The following is a 22,644-nucleotide window of genomic DNA, read 5'->3' as shown; positions in this document are numbered from 1 at the left end:
GAGTCTGGATGAAGACCCATAATCTGAAAACCATTATGGTAAATCTTGTTCTCATCAAGATGGTAGATACACAGGCAACCCTTCCTAGCCTCCACCAGCTGCTTTCTGAAGAGACGTTCCCCCCTTCCTCCCTCTCCTGTGGCTTTACAGTGAATTTCTCTTTAGCAAATATTTTTGCAAGCAACTCTATGCTTGCAGCACACCTTGGCCCTTCAGGCAAAGACTCCTAGGGTTTGTAGGCAAGGGAAACACATCAAGGAGATACACAACTGGAATAAAAAGCCATCTTTGTGCAGGGCCAACTAAAACCATGGGCAAAGCCGGGATTTGCCTAGAACAGCTGATTGCCAGAGGCAACAAAATTACCATGGCTCTACTGCTTATTTTGCTTGGTGCAAGGGCCCTGGGAAGCCATGCTGGTTACTGCTGCTGGCAGAGAAGTCCATGGGGCAGCAGTGCTGCTCAGGCAGGTCACAGTGTCCGTGCTCCCCATCTCCACCGAGGCCTCAGGAGCCCCAAACCCAGCTCCATCCAGCTCTCCTTACAGTTTTATAGCTCTCTCCACTCCTTTCTGCCCCTGGCCCAGGACACAGCTCCAAATTTTGCTTAGCCAACCCAGCCTCCCCAAAACTGCTGAGAAGCCTTGGGCTAGCGCTGCCTTTGGCCACTTGCTCAGGAATTGCCTGACTGATAGTAATGCAAGCAAGAATCTAATATCCAAATGTAAACCAGTAATACAGTCAAAATAATACAGTTTTTAGGCCAAAATTGTATGGAAGATCCCATTTAATGTTACCAAGAAAATAACATTTAGAAAAAACTGTGTAGCCATTGCCTTGTGATGCTCAGGACCAGGTGACACTGAATTCAGCTCTAACAAAGCTGTACTTAATTTTAAAACCTAGGAACAAAGTAATCATGCAGGGTTCATTCCACTCATGCAGGAAGTCACATGCAGATTACCAGAAGAGATTCAGCAGTTTCGTGAAAGTTAGCCAAGTTCCCTTAACAAACTCTTGCATTTAAATGCTTTTCAACCATCCTCAAGAAAAGAAAAAACCTGAACGGAAAATTGTCAGACTGGAGGGACTACTCTTCACCTCTCCGAAAAACAAGTCTGTTTTCTTACTTAGTTCACTCCCCACTCCCCATTCTATTTGTATGCACTTAGAGCAGTCTAAGTTGCATAATTGAAGACGATTTTGAATGCCCTTAATCATGGTGGAAGAAAAGAATTTCTGAAAGTGTGAGGTTAGAGAGATGAGTTTTATTCCCGAGTCCTCCACAAAGGAGCAACAGTGTATTTTAGTATCAAAGCTCAGGAAGCCAAATTAAAGAACATCCTTAATTCTGTTATTTGTTTGATCTGCTTTCATAAGCATAGCGTCCTCTCCTATAATTATTTGCAGGCTTTCTGCACGTGGTTCCAGATGCACGCATGCTAAACCATGTGGTGGCGTATCATCACAAAACTAGAGTAAGCAAGGGATGAATCAGAATCCACTAAGGGTTGTCAGAGACAACATGGCTTTGTGCAAAATGGCTTCAGATCATACGAGTCTGGCATCGAATGGTCATGACACGTATCTCAGGGTGGGGTTTTCTTGTGATATATGACCTTTACTGTATACCATAGGACTGGCTTGGATTTTGCAGAGGTTCAAAAAGCTTCGCAACCAGTACAGTTGTGTTTCTTTGGTGTGGGGAGCATGAGGAGAAGGGTTGTATAAATTTGACTCCGCTCAAATTTATGAGCTTCATTAAAACCAGATAAGCATCAAAATTATTGAAGGACAAATCTAAACTAGGCACTCCTTCCCCTGAGGGAGCCAGGGGACTGGGGACAACAGCAACAGATCAGGTACTAAAACATCCCCTTCTTGTGCTCAGGGAAAGGAAGTAAACACCACAGATACAACTGGGGAAGCAATACCAAGCAGTCACACCCTTTCTAATGCAACCAGTTTATTTTCAGTTTGTTCCCTTAATATTATCCTAACATTGCTTTCTCAAGTAACTAAGCAACCTCCAGTGCCCTACTGCTAAAACAGTTTGAGTCACTGTGGGGACTCTTGGTACTTTTGAGCTCGCTACCTGCTGGAGCAGACAGTGCAGAGGCGCTTCCATTCCTGGGCTACACTGCCGCCTGACGGCACTTTTTCTACACAGCTCTCCTTTTTTTACCCCTAAGACTCCAGAAAGCCCATCATCAAAGAATAGTTACCTATGATTCTGCTGGTAACATAATTCTGACAAAGTCTTTCCTTGTGCCTGTACTATTCAATTTTCTTATTAGCAGGGATAAGGAAACACAGAATCTCCCATTTAGTTCTGGGGAGACATAAAACGGAGAGGGGCAGAGGATTAAAAATCGGAGTTATTTGTAAAATTGGAAGAGTGGTCTGAAAGACAGGATGTAAATCAGTGGTTTCTACCTGGAAGCAGAGAGCAGAACCCAGCAAAGAAAAGGCAGGCAGGGAGCAATGGGGCTGGCAACAATCCTGCAGACAAGAATTTGGAATCGTAGTGGCTCACAAGTGAGTAGTGTTCAAAAATACTCTGCCACTGTGAAAAATGCAGGTGTTACATCGAGCTGTATCGATAGGAATGTTATCTGTAAGGTGCTGTGAAAGCGAACACAGCAGAATAAGGATGCCTGTGTAAAAAGCATAAAGTACAAACAGTTGGTTTCTTTAAAAAGTTTTCTATGTACACAGAGGTTTCACAAAATGTTTGTATAGAGCATTTGCTTGAGCCTTGCAGGCACAAAGTCTAAGACCTTGATTTTGGCTAAAACTATACCTTTGTGTATACCTGAAAGACATGTATGATCTCAAAATGCAGAAGGACTGAACTGAGTCCCAGATATAACATTTCGTTTTTCATACCAACGAGATCCAGCAACAACAGAAATTATGTCTGTTTTCTTTTCTTCCCAGTTTTCAAACTGATCAATGTTACGTTCAGATAACTCTACAGTAGTTGGGCTTACCCAGGAGAGTAAAATAACATCTCTTTTCCCCTGGGAGTTTACTATGTAAACGAATACAGCCTTTTCTACGGCTCTGTATGTTGTAATACTAATTATTGCCGGGACTAAAAAAAAGAAAGTAACATAATGGGAAGCACAGAGAGGAATGGCATAAAAGGATAAATAATTCAAACATGAAGAATGACATTATAACTTCATTGGCATCTCGCTCCTTCAGTGTTTTCCAAATAATAATGCAGGAAAGCAATCAGAATGACAAACAGAAATCATACTTTCTTAACCCATTTTCCTGTGACTGCTAGAAGCAAAACATCTGGCAGATCCTAGAAAACTACTTCTCTTCCAAACTGCAACGTCCCGGCAGCCACAGGTCAGTCCCCCACATTGCTGCCTTCTGTGAGTTACATCTACGGTGGCATGGAAAGAAGAAAAATCAGGCAGCAAGCTTCTGACTCCTGAAATGAGGCGAGGTTTGCTTTCATGTGGATGCAGATAGACGGTAAGCTGGGGTAAGTCCCGAACACTGGATGCTCCCCTCCATCTTTAACCCAACGGCAGACATCTGTGACAGCAGCTGCAATCCGAAAAATGATAACATTTCAGGATCACACCCAGAACAATAGAAAACAATGAGTTTTGGCCGACTGCCACGCAACACACCCTTGATGTGGTAATACTAGAGTCACACATGGCAACGTGCTCCATTATGATATATTACATCTTTCATTAAATTATTTTCTAGTGTCATTCTCTGCTTATGATTTTACTATGTTTTCCTTTTCATTGTTTACCTCATTCATGAATTAGCTTTCTGCATTAGTCTTCTGTGGGACAATTTAATCATTTCAGGATGTTTTAAGAGTTTTTAATGGAGAAAACATACAAATATTAATGAAATACTATGAAAAGTAAAGAAGTCATAGAATCATAGAATCATTTAGGTTGGAAAAGACCTTTAAGATCATCAAGTCCAACCGTTAACCTAACACTGCCAAGTCCACCACTAAACCATGTCCCTAAGCACCACATCTACACGTCTTTAAATACCTCCAGGGATGGGGACTCAACCACTGCCCTGGGCAGACTGTTCCAGTGTTTAACCACTCTTTCAGTAAAGACATTTTTCCTCATGTCCAATCTAAACCTCCCCTGGCGCAACTTGAGGCCATTTCCTCTCGTCCTATCGCTTGTTACTTGGGAGAAGAGACCAACACCCACCTCGCTACAACCCCCTTTCAGGTAGTTGTAGAGAGCGATGAGGTCTCCCCTCAGCCTCCTTTTCTCCAGGCTAAACAACCCCAGTTCCCTCAGCTGCTCCTCGTAAGACTTGTGCTCTAGATCCTTCACCAGCTTCGTTGCCCTTCTCTGGACACGCTCCAGCACCTCAACGTCCTTCTTGTAGTGAGGGGCCCAAAACTGAACACAGTATTCGAGGTGCGGCCTCACCAGTGCCGAGTACAGGGGCACGATCACTTCCCTACTCCTGCTGGCCACACTATTTCTGGTACAAGCCAGGATGCCATTGGCCTTCTTGGCCACCTGGGCACACTGCTGGCTCATGTTCAGCCGGCTGTCGACCAACACCCCCAGGTCCTTTTCCGACAAGCAGCTTTCCAGCCACTCTTCCCCAAGCCTGTAGCATTGCATGGGGTTGTTGTGACCCAAGTACAGGACCCGGCACTTGGCCTTGTTGAACCTCATACAAGTGGCCTCAGCCCATCGATCCAGCCTGTCCAGGTCCCTCTGCAGAGCCTTCCTACCCTTGAGCAGATCAACACTCCTGCCCAACTTGGTGTCGTCTGCAAACGATCCCCTCATCCAGATCATTGGTAAAGATATTAAACAGAACTGGCCCCAATACTGAGCCCTGGGGAACACCACGTGTGACCAGCCGCCAGCTGGTGTTAACTCCATTTACCACAACTCTTTGGGCCCGGCCAACCAGCCAGTCTTCTGTCACAGAGGTAATGTAGATCAATGCTTTACTGTATTTCCAGGGAGGACAAAAATGGATCCTTTCCCATAAAAAATAACTATTTCCTATGACTACTAGAAGTGTTAATAACGTATCAGTCTATAAATGAGTAATTATAAAAATTGCTCTGCTTTTTTCTTTCTTGTGGAGAAGGATCGGGTAGATGACACTGAACTTGAAATAAGCTCGACTGCATTCTTTTATAATAATAATGTAATTTTTTCTTTGAGCAGGACCATGTCCACAGTTAACAATTGTTCATAGTTCTCTCGAAACCTTTACTTCATAGTGTTGCTTAGTGAAGAAGTGGCACATGAGTTTACCACAAGCTTTCTGTCTCACGTACAGATACCAGTACGCTTCATTCTCTTGAGCTAAAGCAGAACCTCATCTATAGAATGCTAAAGCTACAGAATAAAGTGGTCAGTCCTTGTTTGGCCATGTACTGCAGGAAATTCTGACAGCCTCACCATCCTCCCCAGTGCAAACTACCTACGCTGCGCATCCCCCCAGCTCTGACCAGAGGCCAGTTTTCCAAGTGCTAAAAAAATATGGATTAATAAGAATAAAAGCTGAGTACGAAGGAGATGGTAGGAGGGGTGAAACTGTTACATGGAGTTTGTGCAATGGAGAAGACATGACAAGGAACAGCTTGTTCAAAATGAGAGAGAGGGAAGAAACAGCACTAGGAGCCATGGGGAGAGGAAGCAGAGAATTTTGCTCTCGACAGGGAGAAGATAATATATGAGGAAGCTGAACAAGGCCCAGGGACAAGAGAGGGAGTGAGCAGCAGGAAGGTTCAGCCATATGCACGAAGCACCATGTTCAGAGGTGCTCCTTCTCCTAGTCGGTCATTGTTCCCTCTGCACAGGAAAGCACCAGGGAAAGAAGAGAGGCGCTACTGTTGCTGCTGGGGATTTTGGCCCCTTTGCGGTCTTCATATAGATGGGTTTTTCTGCACATCCCTCCCAAAATGTAGCATCTCCTGTGAGGGGTGTCAGGAAGCGATTGTCACCAGCCAGCCAGAGCAGGGTCACTGTGACAAATGCCTCAAAGCTTCAGTTTCCCCCTACCCATCTCCTGACCCTGTCCCTCGGCAGGTTAGTGACACAGGCTGCTAAGGAAATCCTGCTACCTGCAGATAGCCGGAGTCATCCCATCCCAGGTGCCATTTGGCCTTGCTATAAACCTGAGTAGGCCAGGAGGATGCTGTAAGTATTTGTGTTTCATGAGTCGCACCAATGTAACTGGTGTGTGTATGAACACCATCCATCGGTAATCTCTCCAGGACTGTGCAATATTGATTATAAAAGTGCAGGTTGCAAACTTCCAGACAGATGGCTACACCATTCAGAAGTGGCCTGGGACCTCTCGGGTTGGTGCAGTACCTTGGCAGCCCTGGGGAAAGCTGCACAGAGACCTTCGGGATAATGCTTTCTCTAGCTGCAGAGCCACTCCCTGCCTGCAGAACATCATCTCCAGCAAGTCTACGCTTGCTTTCCAAGCGGGGAAGTGCTGCAGACTAAAGACACTCTACAAAAAATGCCTTCTGAAGCAACTTATCAACCTTTTCACCTTGCTTTTTGTTCTCCTGGAGGCCAGCTGCTGTTGTTGCTCTTGTTGCTTCATGAACGGCATCTAAAGCTGCTTAGTAGTGCAGAGTTGACTTGCAAAATTCAAACTTCCTACAAGTTGCATGCCAAAAATGACTCCACAAGAAGCCCCTGTGTAGGCTTGCCTTTACCAGTGTGTTAGCAAGAACTGCTTTGTCCCTAGTGACAACTGAAAACAACACTATCTATCTACTCACAGGTGGATTTCATGATAGCAAAAGTGACATTATTTTCAGATTTTTTAAGGCTTTCATCCCTTAGATGTGAAAAGTGGTAGCTTTATATTGCTTCTTTCATGCACCTCAGCCCGTGCCAAGGCACAGTGTACCTCAGAGTACCTGCAGGGCGGCAGCACAAAGGTAGGATGCTGAGCACTGCCAATGCTCTGCGCTGTCATCCAAACTTAAAGCTGAAGAAAGTGTGGTTATTTTCTGACTTCCAGCAAGCTGATACCAAGCCTGGGTTTGCTTTTCTAATCGACAACTAACCAAATACATAAAGAGTTAGGCTTCTTCATAACATCCGTCTACAGAGATGGCTACCCGTCTTCCTCACCTCTTCCTACTTTGTGTTATGGAGATGAGGAAGAAATCACATTGGCCGCTAGTGTCCTGTGTAATAGAACAGGCGGGCAGCCAAGGAAGGAGGTGAACAGCACAGTAGGGATCCAGATGAAGCTGTGTTTTGGAAATAGATGCCCACTTTCTATCCTCTCTGATGGAGGCTGAGGGTGTAGTTAGTTTGAAGAACCTATTTTCAGTGCCAATTATGCCTTAAGCATTTACCACTTGTACTGCAAACATGCTGAGCTCTGTGCAACACACGGGACTCAGCAGACAGGCATTTGTGATGCCAACAGGTGAACATAATTTATTTTCTGATTTTTTTCGGGGGGGAGGGTTGCTGCCTTTCAGCTGGATCAGTTCGGTGTTCAACTACAGGGTTATGCGGGTGCTGACATCAGCGCTGCTCAGGGAAGCAAAGCAGGGGCAGAAGCCAATGGCCAGGTGTGGAGCCAGGATGGCGAGGCGAGCGGTTAACCTGGTTTGAGTGCTCCACTGCAACCCAGAGTGTAACCTCGGTGTGTAACCTCAGCGTGAGCCTGTAAGTGGGTGGGAAGAAAAGGGCAAGCTGGCTGGCGAGATCAGCAGATGCGATATGATGAGAGGACTCGCTACCGTTTAGTTAAATCTTAACTTTGTTGCACATTTCCCAGGTGTGTGATGCCTGCGAAATTAAAAGGTACTGTTTTAACACTTTAGTTACTTTTTGCATACAAAAATCAGTCAGGGAATGCTCTTCACAGAGACCAACTCACGTATAGCAGAGCATGAAATACTCAAACCTGTGTCGCTGCCCCAGCCTATGCTGGATGGGCTACGTGAGGCAACAACCAGAGCTGGGGAAAGTGGCGCAGCTGGGGAAGAGGTGGCGTGTCCAAAACACTCATTTTCCTATCAGGCTGGCCAAGGTCAGCATTAATCCAGGTACGCTTGTTAGGCTCCAAGGTTTTTAAACAAATTAATCTTTTTCACAATTAATGACCGGCTCGTGAGCCCCTCCCGCTTACGGGGGGTCTCGCTGACCCCCCGCACCCCCCCTCCTCCCGGACACAGCCCACACACTCGCCAGAAACCCCCCCTTCAGGGCTCCCGAGCGGGGCGGGCTCCGGGCCCGGCGCGAGGTGAGGCGGAAGGAGAGGCCCGCCGCCGGGGACAGCCGCGACCGCCGCCGACACCGGCAGGAGGGCTCACCGAGCGGGTGGCCCTGGCGGTGGCCTCGCGCGGGTGTCCGCCCGTCGCCTCCCGACGTGCCCCCGCTCTTCGCCGCCGCACCCCGCTAAGCCGCTTCCTCGCCGCGGCCGAGCCCCGCGCATGCGCGCCGCGGAGGAGGCGGGACGCAGGGAAAGGCGCCGGTAGGCCCACCGCTCGGGAGCGAGTCCCGGCCGGCGTCGCGAGCGCCGTCACTTCGGGGAGCGCGTCGGTTGGCCGGGGGGGCGGGCGGTTGGCGGTCGCGGCAGGGGCGGGCTGGGCGGCGGCTGAAGGAGACTCGAGGACGGGGGTCCGCGCCAGGCACTGCCGCCCTTCCCTGCTCCATGCGCAAGATGCTGCTGGCCGCGCTCTCCCGGGTGCTGCAGGGTCCGGCTGCCGCCGCCGCCGCCGCCGCCGGGAGGACGGTGAGTGCGGCCGTTACCTGCCCGGCCGGAACGCGGGGGACCGACGGCCCCAACGGGCGCGGCGGGGCAGCCCGGGGCTGGCGCGCGCCCCTGCGTGGGAGGGGCGGGCGAGGCTCGCGGGGGAGCGCTGCCGGCGGGGGCCGGGCGGGGGCGGCCCGTACCGCCTCAGCCGTCAGCGCGCCGTCACCCGCCCGGCGCGTGGGCGGGCGCGGGCGAGGCGTGTCCGGGCCGTCGGAGGCCGGGGCGCGGCCGGCAGGCAGCGCCCGCGCTGGGCTCGGCCCGGTGGTGCGGCGCGGCTGCCGCGGCGGGGTCAGGGATTTGTCCCTTGGGAATAGGCCGGGGATATCGGCTGGCAGCCCGGTTACTTGGTTCCGGCGGTAAACAAAAAAGAAAAGACGACGTTTAAAAAAAAGAGTTTCTTAACTTTTTTTTCCCCACTCTGCGTCAGATACCGCGTGGAAATAAAACGGTTGCTGCGTGCAGGAGCTCGCTTTATCAACGCCGTTTATAAATGCCTAGCGTGCCGGGCTCTCCCCAGCGCCGCTGAAGCAGAAGGCCTGGCCGGTGCTGCTGCCCAGCCGCCAGATCCGTGCAGGGCCGCTTTTTCTGCACGGCGTTAAAATTCGGGAGAGAGGGTCCGCGGGCAGCCCGTGTGTTGTCGCGGGAGGGCAGAGCGCTCCCGCGGCGGCGCCGGCTGCAGCACGGGCCGCTTGGAAGCCGGCGGCCGTTAGCTGCCCTGCCCGGAGACCCTCCGTCAGTTCTGCGCGCGGTAACCTCTTCGCTAGATTTATTTTTAGCGCATAAAAAGTATCCCGATTCGTTCCTGAAACCCTTTTCCAGACACTTCGACTCGAGTTATTTTATTTATTTGTATTTTGGCTGTCGGCGCAGGTCAGACCCTAAACGGGGGTTAAATGTACTCCCCTTGTTCCATTCGAAATTCAACCATCTGACCTTTTTTGAGCTGCTTCACCTTTCTTTGCTCAAACAATGGCCTCTCTTCATCTCTTCCTGAATTTTCTTTCAAATTGTGTTATTTTTTGGCGTTAGTGTGTCATTTGTTGTGTTTTATCTTTTTTGTGTGAAAAAGATCTTTCTGTGTCTATTGGGACTATATGGAATATGTATCTAAAAATATTTCCTAATTTCCAAGTAAAATATCTGTATTAAAATTTTCAGACACGGATGCCTAAAATTAGTTCTTCACTGCAAGTACGTGGCCGGCTCCTAACATCTGCATTTTGCTGGAAGTCCAAACTAGGTCTGATTTGGATATCTTAGTACAGATCTTTGGATCCTAGTGACTGCCCGATATGTAAATATTTGTCTTGAATTCTTCCTATGCATTTATAGCGAAGGTGTAAATTACCAAACAAATAGAAGCAGTCTTAATCCGTAAAGCAGTATTTTATACCTACTTTGAGCACGTTGCAAAGCATTAAGGATGGATTTCCATGATGCAGAGCTTACCTGTAAGGAAACTACTTCTTACAGTGTTCTAGTTGGCTAATTCTCCTCTCCTAATTGTTACAGTTACTTACTCTTCTCTCTTTTTTTTTTTTTTTTTCCTTCCGAATGCTGCTAACCTAGGGAGCTGTTAGTGAGGTAAGGCCTGAATCGGTTTTGCCAGGGTTTGGTTTTGACATATGTACTGGCCATGTATTAGAACTTTTGCTTTTATGTTGTATTCAGGGCAGGGGGGTTGGACCGGATGGCCTACAAAGGTCCCTTCCAGCCTCAGCCATTCTGTGATTCTGCGAATCCCAAACTCTTGATTTACTTCTGGCTCCAGAAGTAAAATAGCTTTTCTTCACCGATAATACTGAAGCATTGTGGTAAACAGTGTAGAAACTTGGTTTAAATTAAAAACTCTAAATATTTAAGCTGATAATGGGGCGGGGGAAGGAGGGGATTGTGATTGCTAAATCAAATACACAACAGAATAGGTAACCAAGATGGATTGAGAACTTTCTCCTGACTTTCTTCCAAGCTTTATACCTATCAATCAGACCTTTTTTGGAGACGGTGGCCTGGACATTCTCAAAATTTTGAAATAATGAACCTTCAGCTAAATGTATGCAAATTCCATGGTTGAATGAGCTACTGAAATCTATGTGTAACTTAATTAGCAATACGATTTTGCCACTAAACATGTAGTGCATTCCTTAAGCTATGGCCGCAGCGCATGCAGGGACAGATGAGCATCGAATCTGATGCCGCAGTGAAACTCACTAAAGTTATCGAAAAATACCAGATGTTCATTAGTCAGTAGCCTGTGCTTATTCTTTAAGATGGAACAGTAACATATTTTTAAACATCCTTCTTATCTCTCCCCTACCGTGCCACCCTTTCTGTTGTTCTGTATTTCATGTATCCTCAGGTATGTCACCTTTTATGTTTCGGTATCATTTTTAAGTAGTGGCCATGCTGTTACCCACTTAAATGATACTCTCGTTCTTCATTGTTATTGCCTTGCATCCCCCCAACTTCTCTTCCTATTGAAAAGAAAGAGTGAGAGTAGTTCACATTCCAGAAATCTGCTGGGTTGTTTTTTTGTTGTTGGTTTTTTTTCCTCAAATTTTTTGTTCTATCAAGGCAGAATTCCAGTCAGTGGAGAGAGCCATCAAAATCTGCATTGGCTGTCTCTACTTATATAGGCAATCTGGCATGTGAAGGGAAAAATAATTATTTCTGTGGTTTTGATGCTCTTCAGTCTTTTGAAACTTACTGGTTTTATTTTAGGTAATCAAGGGTATTACAAATTTAAAATTCTGTTCTCTTTTTCTAATCTTAACTTTAAATACTAGGTTTTAAAGGAATTCTAGCACATACGTACAAAATAAAAGTTTTCTAGTATTGTAAGGATATGCCACTGGTGAGTTTAATTCAGAAATTATTTCAATTTGGGAGTACTGTTAGGAAATTATTTGAGAATTCATCTACTTTTGTTTGGTAATTATATTTAAATATTGCTCATATTTTGGTTTTGTCTTTTTTTTTTAAGGCATCTCGAGTGGTGGTAGCATCACGTAACTATGCAGACTTTGCAAGTGAAGCTACATTCGAAATTAAGGTAAAGAAGCTGAACACTTAATACTGGCATTCTGGGTAAGCGCTTGTTGTAGATCTTGACACAATGGACTTGCCTTCTTATCTTTTCAATTAGAAAAATACTGTTTGAATTTCCAGAACCAAACCCCTCACTGTCTGACCTGATTTCTAAATGCAGCTGGAAGTACTGCGCTTGGCAGTATGTAGTAATGTTACTTGTTTCTTAAGAACGTGAAGTTGTGATTCTTTGCAGCTGTGATACTGCAATGCAGCTGTGAGAATGGAGTCACAAAGGAGCTAAAGAACGTTTTCTGTTCTGAGGGGAAGAGTATTAATGTTTCCCTAATGCTTTTAAAACAAATAGCTGGTGTTTGCTGCCTACCCTTCTTTCCATCTCCCTTTTGTTTATGGAGTCATGGGTGCTGTATCCCAGATGTGCAGCTGATTGAGGACCATATGGATTTTGGAGGAAAAAATACGGCATCCTTTTTAATGCTTGACTTGGTGCTGCTCAAAAAATGTGCGTTATATTCTGTCAGCCTTCCACAGTGGCTAGGTCTTAGGAAAAAGCGATGCTTCCACTGGCAGTAGCTTTTGTGCTGGCTTTTCATTCAGGAATTGATAAAAGAAACTCTGAAAGAAATTATTTAGTTTTCCTTTTACCCGCTCCCTGTTTGTCCATGCCTGTAAAGTATTAAAATTGTTTCACAGGCAGAAGGGAGGGAAAATATGTTTATATGAAAAGTCTTTTCTGAATAGATACAAGGTTTAATGTTTGGTCCTGTGTTGATTACAAGACTCCTAATTTTCTATTGGTATGTGAATTCTGAAGCAGAGCTGTCTTAAGAGTGGGGGGTGTGTGTGTTATATCAAGTTCATCTAGGTGTCAGTGGATTTGCTCTGGAGAGACTTTGATTTGATAAAACTGTCTTTAATCTGTACAGCAGTATTTTGGCCATTTAATCTGCACTGACAGGGTAATTTGTTTCGTCTGTTCCACTGAAGGCAGCTGATTTTTTTTTTTTTTTTTTTTTTTTTAATTTTTGTTTTGTGTGGGTACCCAAAATCAGCCTCTGTGCAACTCTATTGAGTCCACGGTTTGGGGAGGAAGTTGTAGTGTATGCATGGTGGTTTGACTGGCAGGGTGGCTGGTGCAGCAGTGGTTTATTACTGCTTGTTAGAAGTGGTGGTAGAAGAGGTGAAGTCCAGTCTCAGGACCAGATCTTACAAACTGTTTCACAAAGGAAACTCTCTTGTCTTTTCACTAAGCCTCTGTAGCTCTTACCAAGTATTTGGCATGCAACAACCATGGAAATGTGCTTTGCCAGTATTTTTTGAGGAATTTAGTTCATCTACTGCTAGTAGGAACTACAAGGCTTCATTTCATGGGTGGAAATCTGCCTTTATTAAAAGTAAAGCTTTTATTTCCCTGAATTTGGAAATAGTGCCCAAACTTTAGAGTTGTTTTGACCTACAAATTTAGGTTTTGCTGGCTTTCTTTTTTAAAAGATATTAAAATCTGAATTAGAAAATGGCACATCATAAAAAAAAAAAAAGTGATATTCATAAATAGGATGAATTACTTTCAAGAAATGACTACTTGTTCAACTTTGCAGAAATGTGACCTCCATCGCCTGGAAGAAGGCCCTAGTACCACAGCAGTGATGACTCGAGAGGAGGGGCTCCATTACTACAAGACAATGCAGACCATACGACGCATGGAGCTGAAGTCTGACCAGCTGTACAAGCAGAAGATTATTCGTGGCTTCTGCCACTTGTATGATGGTCAGGTAAGAATTTTTTTTCCCAAGAGGTTTTAGATTGTCTTACCTTCCTTAATGCAGGGATTTGAATAGAGTGGAGAGCAAAATCTAGAACTGAGTACCTGTGTACAGTGTCTGAAGTTGAGCTGGATCCATGATGTAGTTCATTATTTCTTTAAAAACAATGTCTTAGCACACAAGGGAATCCCTGAGATCTTGGGACAGCAATAGGAAGAGAGAGAAGGCAAGGTGCAGCTGAAGATCAGCTGAATGTGAGGAATGAGCAACTGCAGCGTATTAAATTCAACACATTTGGAGCCCACATCCTCCTCCTCAAGCTTCATTGATGTGTTTTGTTCTGGTGTCTCATAGGTCATGTGCCCACTAAAAAGCAACAGCCAGGAGAAGGAACTTCATGAACTTAGTGAAACTTTGCTGTCTGTCCTTCCCCTCCCCCCCATTTTTGAATTGCAGTTGTTTATATACTTCATTTGGGAGGTGGGTGTAGAAAAAGTCCACAGACTTTTGCAGCTTCTAGTTCCCCTCCTGCCTCCTTTTGTTAGTCGTAGTAGGTTGGAATTTAGAGCCCAAGGCCTGCCGCCCCTTGGGATTTGAGGCAGTCTCCTGCATCTGTGCGCTTCCTGTTTTCTGCTGATACTTGATGCATGGGGGATCATAGGTAGCCCTTGCCATGCTGCTGACTGTAGAAGCTGTGTGCTTTTCTTCATCGCTAAGCTTACTTTTCCTTTGTAACAGGAGGCTTGCTGTGTGGGGCTTGAAGTTGCCATAAAGCCTACAGACCATGTGATAACAGCTTACAGAGTTCATGGCTTTACCTATGCACGGGGAGTGCCTGTTCGAGAAATTCTCGCTGAACTTACAGGTTTGTGCTAAGTAAAATGAGGATTCATGTGCTGCTGTACTTGTGTCAGAATTTTTTATTTACATTGAAAATTACATTGATGCACAAAGTACACTGGGGCTTCAGAAGCAGTTTAGTGACACAGCAAAATAAATCGATTTTACATTTTATGATGCAACCACTTTTTACTATAAAACATAAGTCATAAGGAATATTTAAGTGCTGGTACTTCTAAAGCACAAATTCAGAAAATTTTTCTTGATACCATATGCTGTATTTGTTGTGCTGCGGCATCTTATTTAAATGGAACTTGCTGGTGGTAGACGTTTCTTCTCAATAGGACAGGGCATTACCCTCCCTAGGAGACAGACGTGGATTTTCAGAATTACGCTTCTGAAGTCTTAGGAAGACTGGTAAACACTGCCTGTAATGAATAAACTGAATGGTTTGGGAAAATTTGACCATAACAAGAATATTAAATGGTAATCTAGACAGATCTAAGATTTTGCAGAAAGGAGAGAGGGTTATTCATAATAGGGTCATAGGTGGAGCAGGGGAGAGAAGAGAGGATCGGCCTGCTGAACTCTTAGAGATCTGTGAATGGATGCCGGAAGTGAAAAATGAACAAGGAGTCTGAAGGCCTCTATGAATTGTTGGTATAATAAAGACTTGATCTGAGAATTTGTACGCTTGAAACGTTAATACAGGAAAGCACACTTTGGAGGTAGAGAAGAGGTATGATTTTGTATACTAGGAATGTATGTGTGTGTTAAGAGTGCGTATTAATAATGTGCACGAAAGCCCAGAATCCTAGCTGATGATCGACTTGCCAGGTGTCACTGAATACTGATACAAGAGAAAGTAAATGAGGAGATTGTCATGACTGAAGTCTACTATCAGCCCTGAAACTACAAATATCAGTGATGATGTGTTGTGTGTTCTTTCTTTCTTTCATGACACACATCATCTTCTATAGTATTACGCTTGGGTTTAGCAGGATCCTTTTAGTTGGGAAAGAGCAGCCGCAGTTGGACTGTTGTTCCAAGAAATGACGCTTGGGACAAGTTTCTGGAGAGGAGTGCTGCTAGAGCTGATTCTTGCGAACAAAGATCTTGACTGAAAATGCCAAACGGAAGGACAGCCTGAGTTACAATGACCAGGAAATGACAGAATTAAAAAGTCTCTTTGAAGGAACAGGAAGCAGTCACCCAAAATAAGACTAGTAGATAAGATCCTACAGGAAACAAACTATAGAAAAGGACTTTCCAGGAGAATGGCTGATTCCCTGAGAAATGGTTTTGTGGACGTCAATGCAGATTGTTCTAAGAAGAGTAGAAAGTGTGGCAAAAAGTGACATTGGTCAATCAGGAGTTCATAGCTAAAATACAAGAAAGGATTGTACAAAAAGTGGAGGGAGTTTACTGAAGTTTAATTACACTTAAGAAAAATAGTTTTCTGATTAAAATTAGACAATCTTTTTTTTTTTTTTTTCTTTCCCCCTTTGCTTTGGCCCTAGCTGGCAGAATCCATAAAAGCTCACATGAAACCAGTTCATAAACATACGAAAGGTATGAGAAAGACCAATAACAAAAATGATCCACTATTAAGTAAGAAAGAGAAATACAAATTCCAGAAAGAGATCCAGCATTCAGCATCTAAAATAAACACCAAGGCTAAGGCAAAAAAAACAACCAAACAAGCTGTGCTTATTAGAAATAAAATAGAAGCCTCTGTGGTTAGTAACAAGACAGAATAAGAAATGGAGTGGGCTGATGGGAAATTCTGTCTTAGATCAGCTCATTCAAATAGGGTTTGTTGTAATGCTTCACGGACCACCAGTTATCTTCAAACTACACCTTGAATAAAGCTGGGCTAGGTAACTTTTTGATGTTTATCCTGGGGTGGGGTGGGGAGTTGGTGGTGGTTTGGTTTTGGTTTTTTTTTTAAATGTCCTACCTGTAATTTTTACTTCTGGTTGTTGTCACAGGGAAGACAAGTGTAGATTATTGCAACATTTTGCAGCTTCTAGTTCCCCTCCTGCCTCCTTTTGTTAGTCGTAGTAGGTTGTATTGCAACTAATTTGGAACAGTGTTCATATCTTTCTTGCAGAAGCCAAAAGTAATAGGCACTGTATATACGTCTTCATACAGATTACATATATGAGAAATACAGACCATGTTGGCTATTAAAAAAAACCCAACGTATTTATCAGAAAGTGCTATATAGTAGCATATACAATACATATTTTATGTGTATATATATATATATACATATATATATGTATGTATATATATATGTATATATATGTATATATATATATGCATATATATATATATGCATATATAATACATATTTTGTATAGTAGGGCACTGAAACTTCTTGGTTGGTTTTAAAATTTCTTCTTAATCTCATTCTGCATTTCCTGAATTAAGTTTTCATTATCATTCTCTTTTTTCCCCCTTCTCTTATTTGTTTTGTGATATATTTAACAGTAGACTCTTTGGGGAGAGGCCATTGTATCTTAATGCCACATAGCTGTAATGACAACAACATGGTCTTAGTGTTACCACCTTTAGGAACTGAATTAGATGTTCCCATTTGCATAGTATTTTTCCTCTGAAAAAATAAATTGCTTGTTACGTTTCAGGTCGCAAAGGAGGATGTGTGAAGGGAAAAGGAGGATCAATGCATATGTATACCAAAAACTTCTATGGTGGCAATGGTATTGTTGGTGCTCAGGTATGTACACGACTTCAACTTCAAAGCACGAGTTGAATTTGGCTCATGTCCTGTGCCAGTGTTTCCTCTCGTTTTTGTGGTGTGAGCTTGTATGCAGATACCATTGCTCTGTGGCTATTAAATTGGTTACGTCTTTATTCTGGTTTGCTCACCGTTTTGTAAACTATAGCAAAAATGAATCAAATTGAGAATATAAGTTAATGTTTATATTTCGGCTGTAATACAGATTGGACCAAGTGGAAGTGGGTTGTTAACAACTTTCTGACGGTGTACATGTCTCTTTACAGTTCACAAGCCGCCTATCTCCAACTCCCCTAAACATTATTCTAAAATTTTGGTTTGTCCTGTACTCTGTGATAGGTTCCTCTTGGAGCTGGGATTGCGCTGGCCTGTAAATACTTCGGTAAAAACGAAGTCTGTTTGACGTTATATGGGGATGGTGCAGCCAATCAGGTAAACGAGCTTTGGCTGATGTGGCTCTGTGAGGAGCAGTGTGACTGTGGGTAATCAATTTCCCTTCTGTGAACTGTGAGCTCTGCTCTCTCTACCTTTCACCCTGTCGGTGTAGTACCTGCAACCCAGGCAACGTCTGACGTGGACCTTATGCTGAGATTTGTGTGTTGGGCTTTCTGCCGCAAGGATGCTTTATTAAAGGAGGCTGCTGATACTGACAAAGCAACCCTGGAGAGAGAAGACAGTGTACACCCTCTGTCCTACAGTCCACTGCAGTTTTTCTTAGGGCTTTTGTTGTGAAGTGCTGTTCGCTGAGACCAACTTCACGTAGGTGGCTGGGCATCTTGCAGATTTTGGACAGTGGCACATCTTGGTTGTGTTGTCTTAGGCATTTGAGTAGGGGCGTGTTTCAAGTACTGTATAGTCTTCAGAGGAGTGGTTCAGATGAACCGTTACGAAGTTAATTGCTAGATGCTCTTTATATATCAGGAATGTAGCATGTGCTTGGATTTTTTTTTTAATCATGCTTTGGATCTGTCTCCGTCCTTCTCCACTGCCGTTTTGAACTCTGGCCTTGTCGCTGGAGTGGAGGGGGAGCTGCTCAGCTCCATCCCTCCTGGAGTGCTCTAGATGCTGAGGGAGTGAGTGGGGCTAATGGTTAATTATTTGAACACTGCGCGAGTCGTGGGAGGAGGGGTTTCTGGCTACTCTTGTTATCCTCTTTCCAGTTGCACATGGCTCGCCTAAGTGTGACACCCTGAAGTCTCTGTGCTGTAAGGAGAGCTCTGAACGACAGCAGTGAAGATGACAGTGCTGCTGAATAGGGAGAAACGTGTAACTTAATTTCTGAAGACAGAGGAGAGGACAGAGCATCTTGCAGAGCCACCTACTATTGACATTCCGGCCGGTCTTTTCATGTTATCAGCAGAGACATTAAGCCAGATAAGAAATTGGTGGTTTAGAGTGTGCTGTTGATATAATTTCCCACTTTGAAAACACAAGTGGAAATCTCAGTTCTTAGTTTTCCCTGTCTGACTTAGAGTAGCAAGGCTGATGCAGTCACTGTGGTCAAACTTTTCTTTTACTTTGCTGTAGCAGCGTCCTGCCAGAGTAATCAGTTGTAAAGTTTTTTATGGCTGTTGCTGAAACACTTCAGTTAAAGTTGAAGGTTTTGTGCTACCCTACGACAGATACTGAAATAGGTTTAAAAATTAAGTTCTATAAACTATTAGTTGAGATGAAAGTTACCTTATATAGTGTAGCTTCTCTTTTATTCCTGCTGAGCTGCAGCAAGTGGCTGGTTTCAGACCACTTTCAGTATTAAAGTGTCTCCTAGCTAGACCTCTGCGACTGAACGATTTTGAGTAGAGGCTAATGCTTGAAGGCTGAGCCCCTTGTCTAGCTGTAACTTGCTCTTTTTCTTTCAGGGCCAGATATTTGAAACGTACAATATGGCCGCCTTATGGAAGTTGCCTTGTGTTTTTATCTGTGAGAACAATCGGTATGGAATGGGGACTTCGGTTGAAAGAGCGGCAGCCAGTACTGACTACTACAAAAGAGGAGACTTCATTCCAGGGCTCAGGGTGAGTACCACCCCAGCTTTTTTTGAGGGGGAGTGGAAGTGGGGGGATGTGCGTGCACACACCTGCACAATACGTACATATGTATGTATTTCTTTTAAATAAAATATAAATAATTTTTTAAATATAGGAAAATTTGAAACTGAATTCCTGTTGCACTTGTGGAAGTAGTGAATTTGGAAGTTTGGGGTTTGGCATTTTTTTGCCTCAACTTGAAGTTTCCATTTATCAGGTGGATGGCATGGATGTTCTCTGTGTTCGAGAGGCGGCAAAGTTTGCAGCTGAGTACTGTAGAGCTGGAAAAGTAAGTCTGTAATCATCATTCCTTTTCCATAGGTGAAATTCTTAGCCAGATTATGGCTGCATAAAAAGTTCCTCATCTAGCCTGTTTTCTCCAGTCACTGTTGAAACTTTATTTCCTTTTTTCTCCACAGTATTGAACCTGTAAGCAATTGAGTGGTTCTTTCTTTAATTTTGTTAGAATTTATTAACATGCAATTGGTATTAACCGAGCATTTAAAAAAATACTTATATATATCCTGATACTCTGTCTTCTTTTTCCCCATTTCCATCCCAGTTAAATTCTCTTTTGAAAGGTGTTCTGACTGTCAGGCAGTTGTGTTCTTTGTGAAGAGATGAATTAGGGGAAGCATCAAGGAAAGTAGTAATCATTCTATATTTGCCACAAACGGAAAGTGAAGTAAAAGTTTTGTGAGTCAGCATTAATGTCTGTCACCCAAGTATGATGCACTGGTTCTGAAGATTTTTAATATTTGGTGAAATAATGTTTGTGCTGGGAATGTACAACAGAAAAAGAAGGTGGTTCATACAGAAGAATGAGGTTCTGTGAGTTGCAGTCTTACAGTGGAACAATAGGCAATTTGAAATAGTCTGAGTAATGGCGGAATGACATTGGAAGGGAAGAAATTGTTTAATGCTGCTCAGTAAGAACATGAGAATAAATGCTTACGATATCAACATATGCTTTCCTTTGAAAAGAGTTAAGTTTTGTTTTACTAGTCGTGAAAACGTTACGTGAATTAAAATCATTCATCACTGGTGCAATTCTCCTATAGCGAATACTAGCTGCTGTAACAACAAATTGGTCACTCAAGGTGGTAACACTCTCTGTATTGTTTTTTTCTTTTTAAGGGTCCTATTCTGATGGAGTTACAGACATACCGTTACCATGGCCACAGTATGAGTGACCCTGGAATAAGGTACCGTGACATTCTTTCTTGGCATTCACTGAAAGCAAGTAAGTATTGATGGTCAAAATCCTGAAACTGTCATGGATTCAATGTTTAAATCCATTGTGAAGTGCATGTAAAGGTCATGATGAAATTGCTACGAGCAGTCTGGTTGCTCATCTCATTGCTCAGTTGATAAGCTGTGGCTGTGTAACATACTTGTTTAACTTGCGGTGTTAGGAGATTTAATTTCGAAACAGGCACAAAGTTGTTAAACTTCTGTGCTTTCTATTAATGAATTCTGCTTTGAGTGTGACTTTATGGTGTGTTCTAATTAAGCTTTGACTGAAAAGCAGCATGCTTTTCTAGGGTTTTTAGAGTATTTAAAATTCTGTAAGCTAAAATGCTAGGAACAGTTTGGACTGTTCGGTCAAGTAGGACACTTCTTACAAATATACAGGTGCCAAAAAGACGCAGGCGTTGCACCAACTGACAAATCTGATTTGATCTACATGAAGTAGGGGTGTGTCCCAGTGCTTTGTTGGCCACTCGTAGTGAATTGGAAGCAAGCAGCAAGTTATCTAGCCCCACCTTAGGGGAGATGGGAAGGAGGAAACACGGCCCCTCGCAGGAACTGTCTCAGGCTGGGATTGCTCCCCTTTCCCTGCCTACATTATACTCGAGTCTGGAGCTACTTCAGCTCTGTTGCCGCTTACACATCTAAGAAGTGTAGATGTAGCTCTGCCACCCTTTGAGTGATGAATGTCACTGTATTTTCATTGCATTCCTGACAATTCTTTTTCTAAAAGTGAGCTGTGTCCAGAACCTCCCCTCTACTCAGGGGTACCCCTGAAGAAGTTCATGTCTTTGCTTGTCTCGCTCCTAGCTATCGTACTAGAGAAGAAATTCAAGAAGTGAGAAGCAAAAGTGATCCCATTACTTTGCTGAAGGACAGAATGGTCAACAATAACCTTGCTAGCATTGAAGAATTAAAGGTATGGCTTTTAGTTGCTGTTTAAGCAAGCTCTTGAGCATTCACACACTAATGATCTCTGAAAAGCACATCATAGGGCAGCGTGCATCACTTGTTCTTTGGAGTTCTTTGAAGTTTGTTTTAACATCACTTTTATTGGTGGTGAAGTTTTGTTGCAGACCAACTAATGACGTTGTGCTCTGCTGGAAGGGCGTTTTGCTTTTGGGTGCCGAGTGTAACGCAGCAGTGCAAGGCTGTGGGTACGGGCATTAGTATTTCAAATACAGCTGTTGTCACATACGAACATGTAGAAATCAAAATGACCCAGGCTTTCTCAACTACCTCGGAAGGGAAACTGTCAGTGGTGAAAAATCCTAGTGAAGGAGCCAGGAACCATCTAGGCAAATGTTGTAAAGACTTTCATCAACTCGGGGGGGGGGGGGTGGAAATTGACACTGACACTCTCCGTGTTTCACAGAATCGGAATTGAAAATGTAGAGGCTCAGTGGGGTCATGTTCCGCTGGCAGTAAGTTACCTGTACTATCCAAAAGGGACAAATCTGCAGTTCAGTAGGAAGGAATTTTTCACAGGTTTTTAAGTTATGTTTACAGACAGTGTTAACACTTAATCATTGCGTTTAAATTGAAAATTACGCTGCTTTTTCTGCGCTGTCTTCTAATAAGCGTCCATTTTTGGTTTAGGAAATTGATGTGGCAGTAAGGAAGGAGATTGAGGAAGCTGCTCAGTTTGCTACCACTGACCCAGAGCCACCATTGGAAGAACTAGGCAACCACATCTACTGCAATGAGCCACCCTTTGAAGTGCGTGGCCCAAACCAGTGGATAAGGTACAAGTCTGTCAGCTAAAGGCCTTTCTGTTGGTGTGACTTATTCTTACGAATAAGTGAATGCATTTACAGGAACTGTAATGACTGAAACAAACCTTAAGCTTATTTCAAAGCTCTTTCAAAAGAGGAAATGTGTAGGGAAATCCATCTCGGTATGGATTTTCTTGAACATGCTGAATGTTGTTGCAGAAGGAGCTAAATCAAGAGAAGGCAGCGGTTTATTTAAAATGCTATATAGTTGCTTTACTGACTTTTCTTTGGATTGCTGTATGTATTATGTACAGTGTTTAAAAAAAAAAAAAAAAATTAAACTCGAACAACAGTTACCTGGCGGTTTGTTTGCTTTGTTTCTTGAGGAACCACTTTCCAAAAAAAAAAAAACCAACCCACCAAAAAAAGCCATTTAGCTGCTCTGGTTTTGCTGCAGAG

At 43.7% G+C, this 22,644-nt stretch overlaps 1 protein-coding gene and 1 long non-coding RNA gene across 4 annotated transcripts; one reads left to right on the top strand and one right to left on the bottom strand.

Annotated features, from left to right (window-relative positions):
- Positions 1 to 768: 768 nt before the first annotated feature.
- LOC143169361 (uncharacterized) lies at positions 769 to 8,420 on the bottom strand. The gene is made up of 2 exons (XR_012996881.1): positions 8,335 to 8,420; positions 769 to 3,566 (listed from the first exon to the last, which is right to left on the bottom strand). It is a non-coding gene; the product is annotated as an uncharacterized LOC143169361 (long non-coding RNA).
- A 174-nt stretch (positions 8,421 to 8,594) lies between these two features.
- On the top strand, positions 8,595 to 22,541 carry PDHA1 (pyruvate dehydrogenase E1 subunit alpha 1). Of its 3 annotated transcripts, none has more exons than XM_076356670.1 (12): positions 8,595 to 8,756; positions 10,347 to 10,361; positions 11,761 to 11,829; positions 13,424 to 13,597; positions 14,327 to 14,453; positions 17,080 to 17,171; positions 17,532 to 17,624; positions 19,052 to 19,207; positions 19,437 to 19,508; positions 20,357 to 20,424; positions 21,281 to 21,389; positions 22,070 to 22,541. In XM_076356670.1, exons 1-12 carry the CDS (start codon positions 8,676 to 8,678, stop codon positions 22,232 to 22,234), a joined length of 1,221 nt encoding a protein of 406 aa, XP_076212785.1. In that variant the 5' UTR covers positions 8,595 to 8,675; the 3' UTR covers positions 22,235 to 22,541. The 3 variants fall into 3 exon arrangements, with proteins under 3 accessions (XP_076212785.1, XP_076212793.1, XP_076212802.1); XM_076356687.1 differs by lacking the exon at positions 8,595 to 8,756 and adding an exon at positions 10,199 to 10,228; XM_076356678.1 differs by lacking the exon at positions 10,347 to 10,361.
- Positions 22,542 to 22,644: the final 103 nt, after the last annotated feature.

This window comes from Aptenodytes patagonicus, chromosome 1 (assembly GCF_965638725.1).
Source record: "Aptenodytes patagonicus chromosome 1, bAptPat1.pri.cur, whole genome shotgun sequence".
NCBI lineage: Eukaryota > Metazoa > Chordata > Aves > Sphenisciformes > Spheniscidae > Aptenodytes > Aptenodytes patagonicus.
The sequence above is the reverse complement of the archived record's forward strand: the minus strand, read 5'-3'. Positions and strand labels throughout refer to the sequence as shown.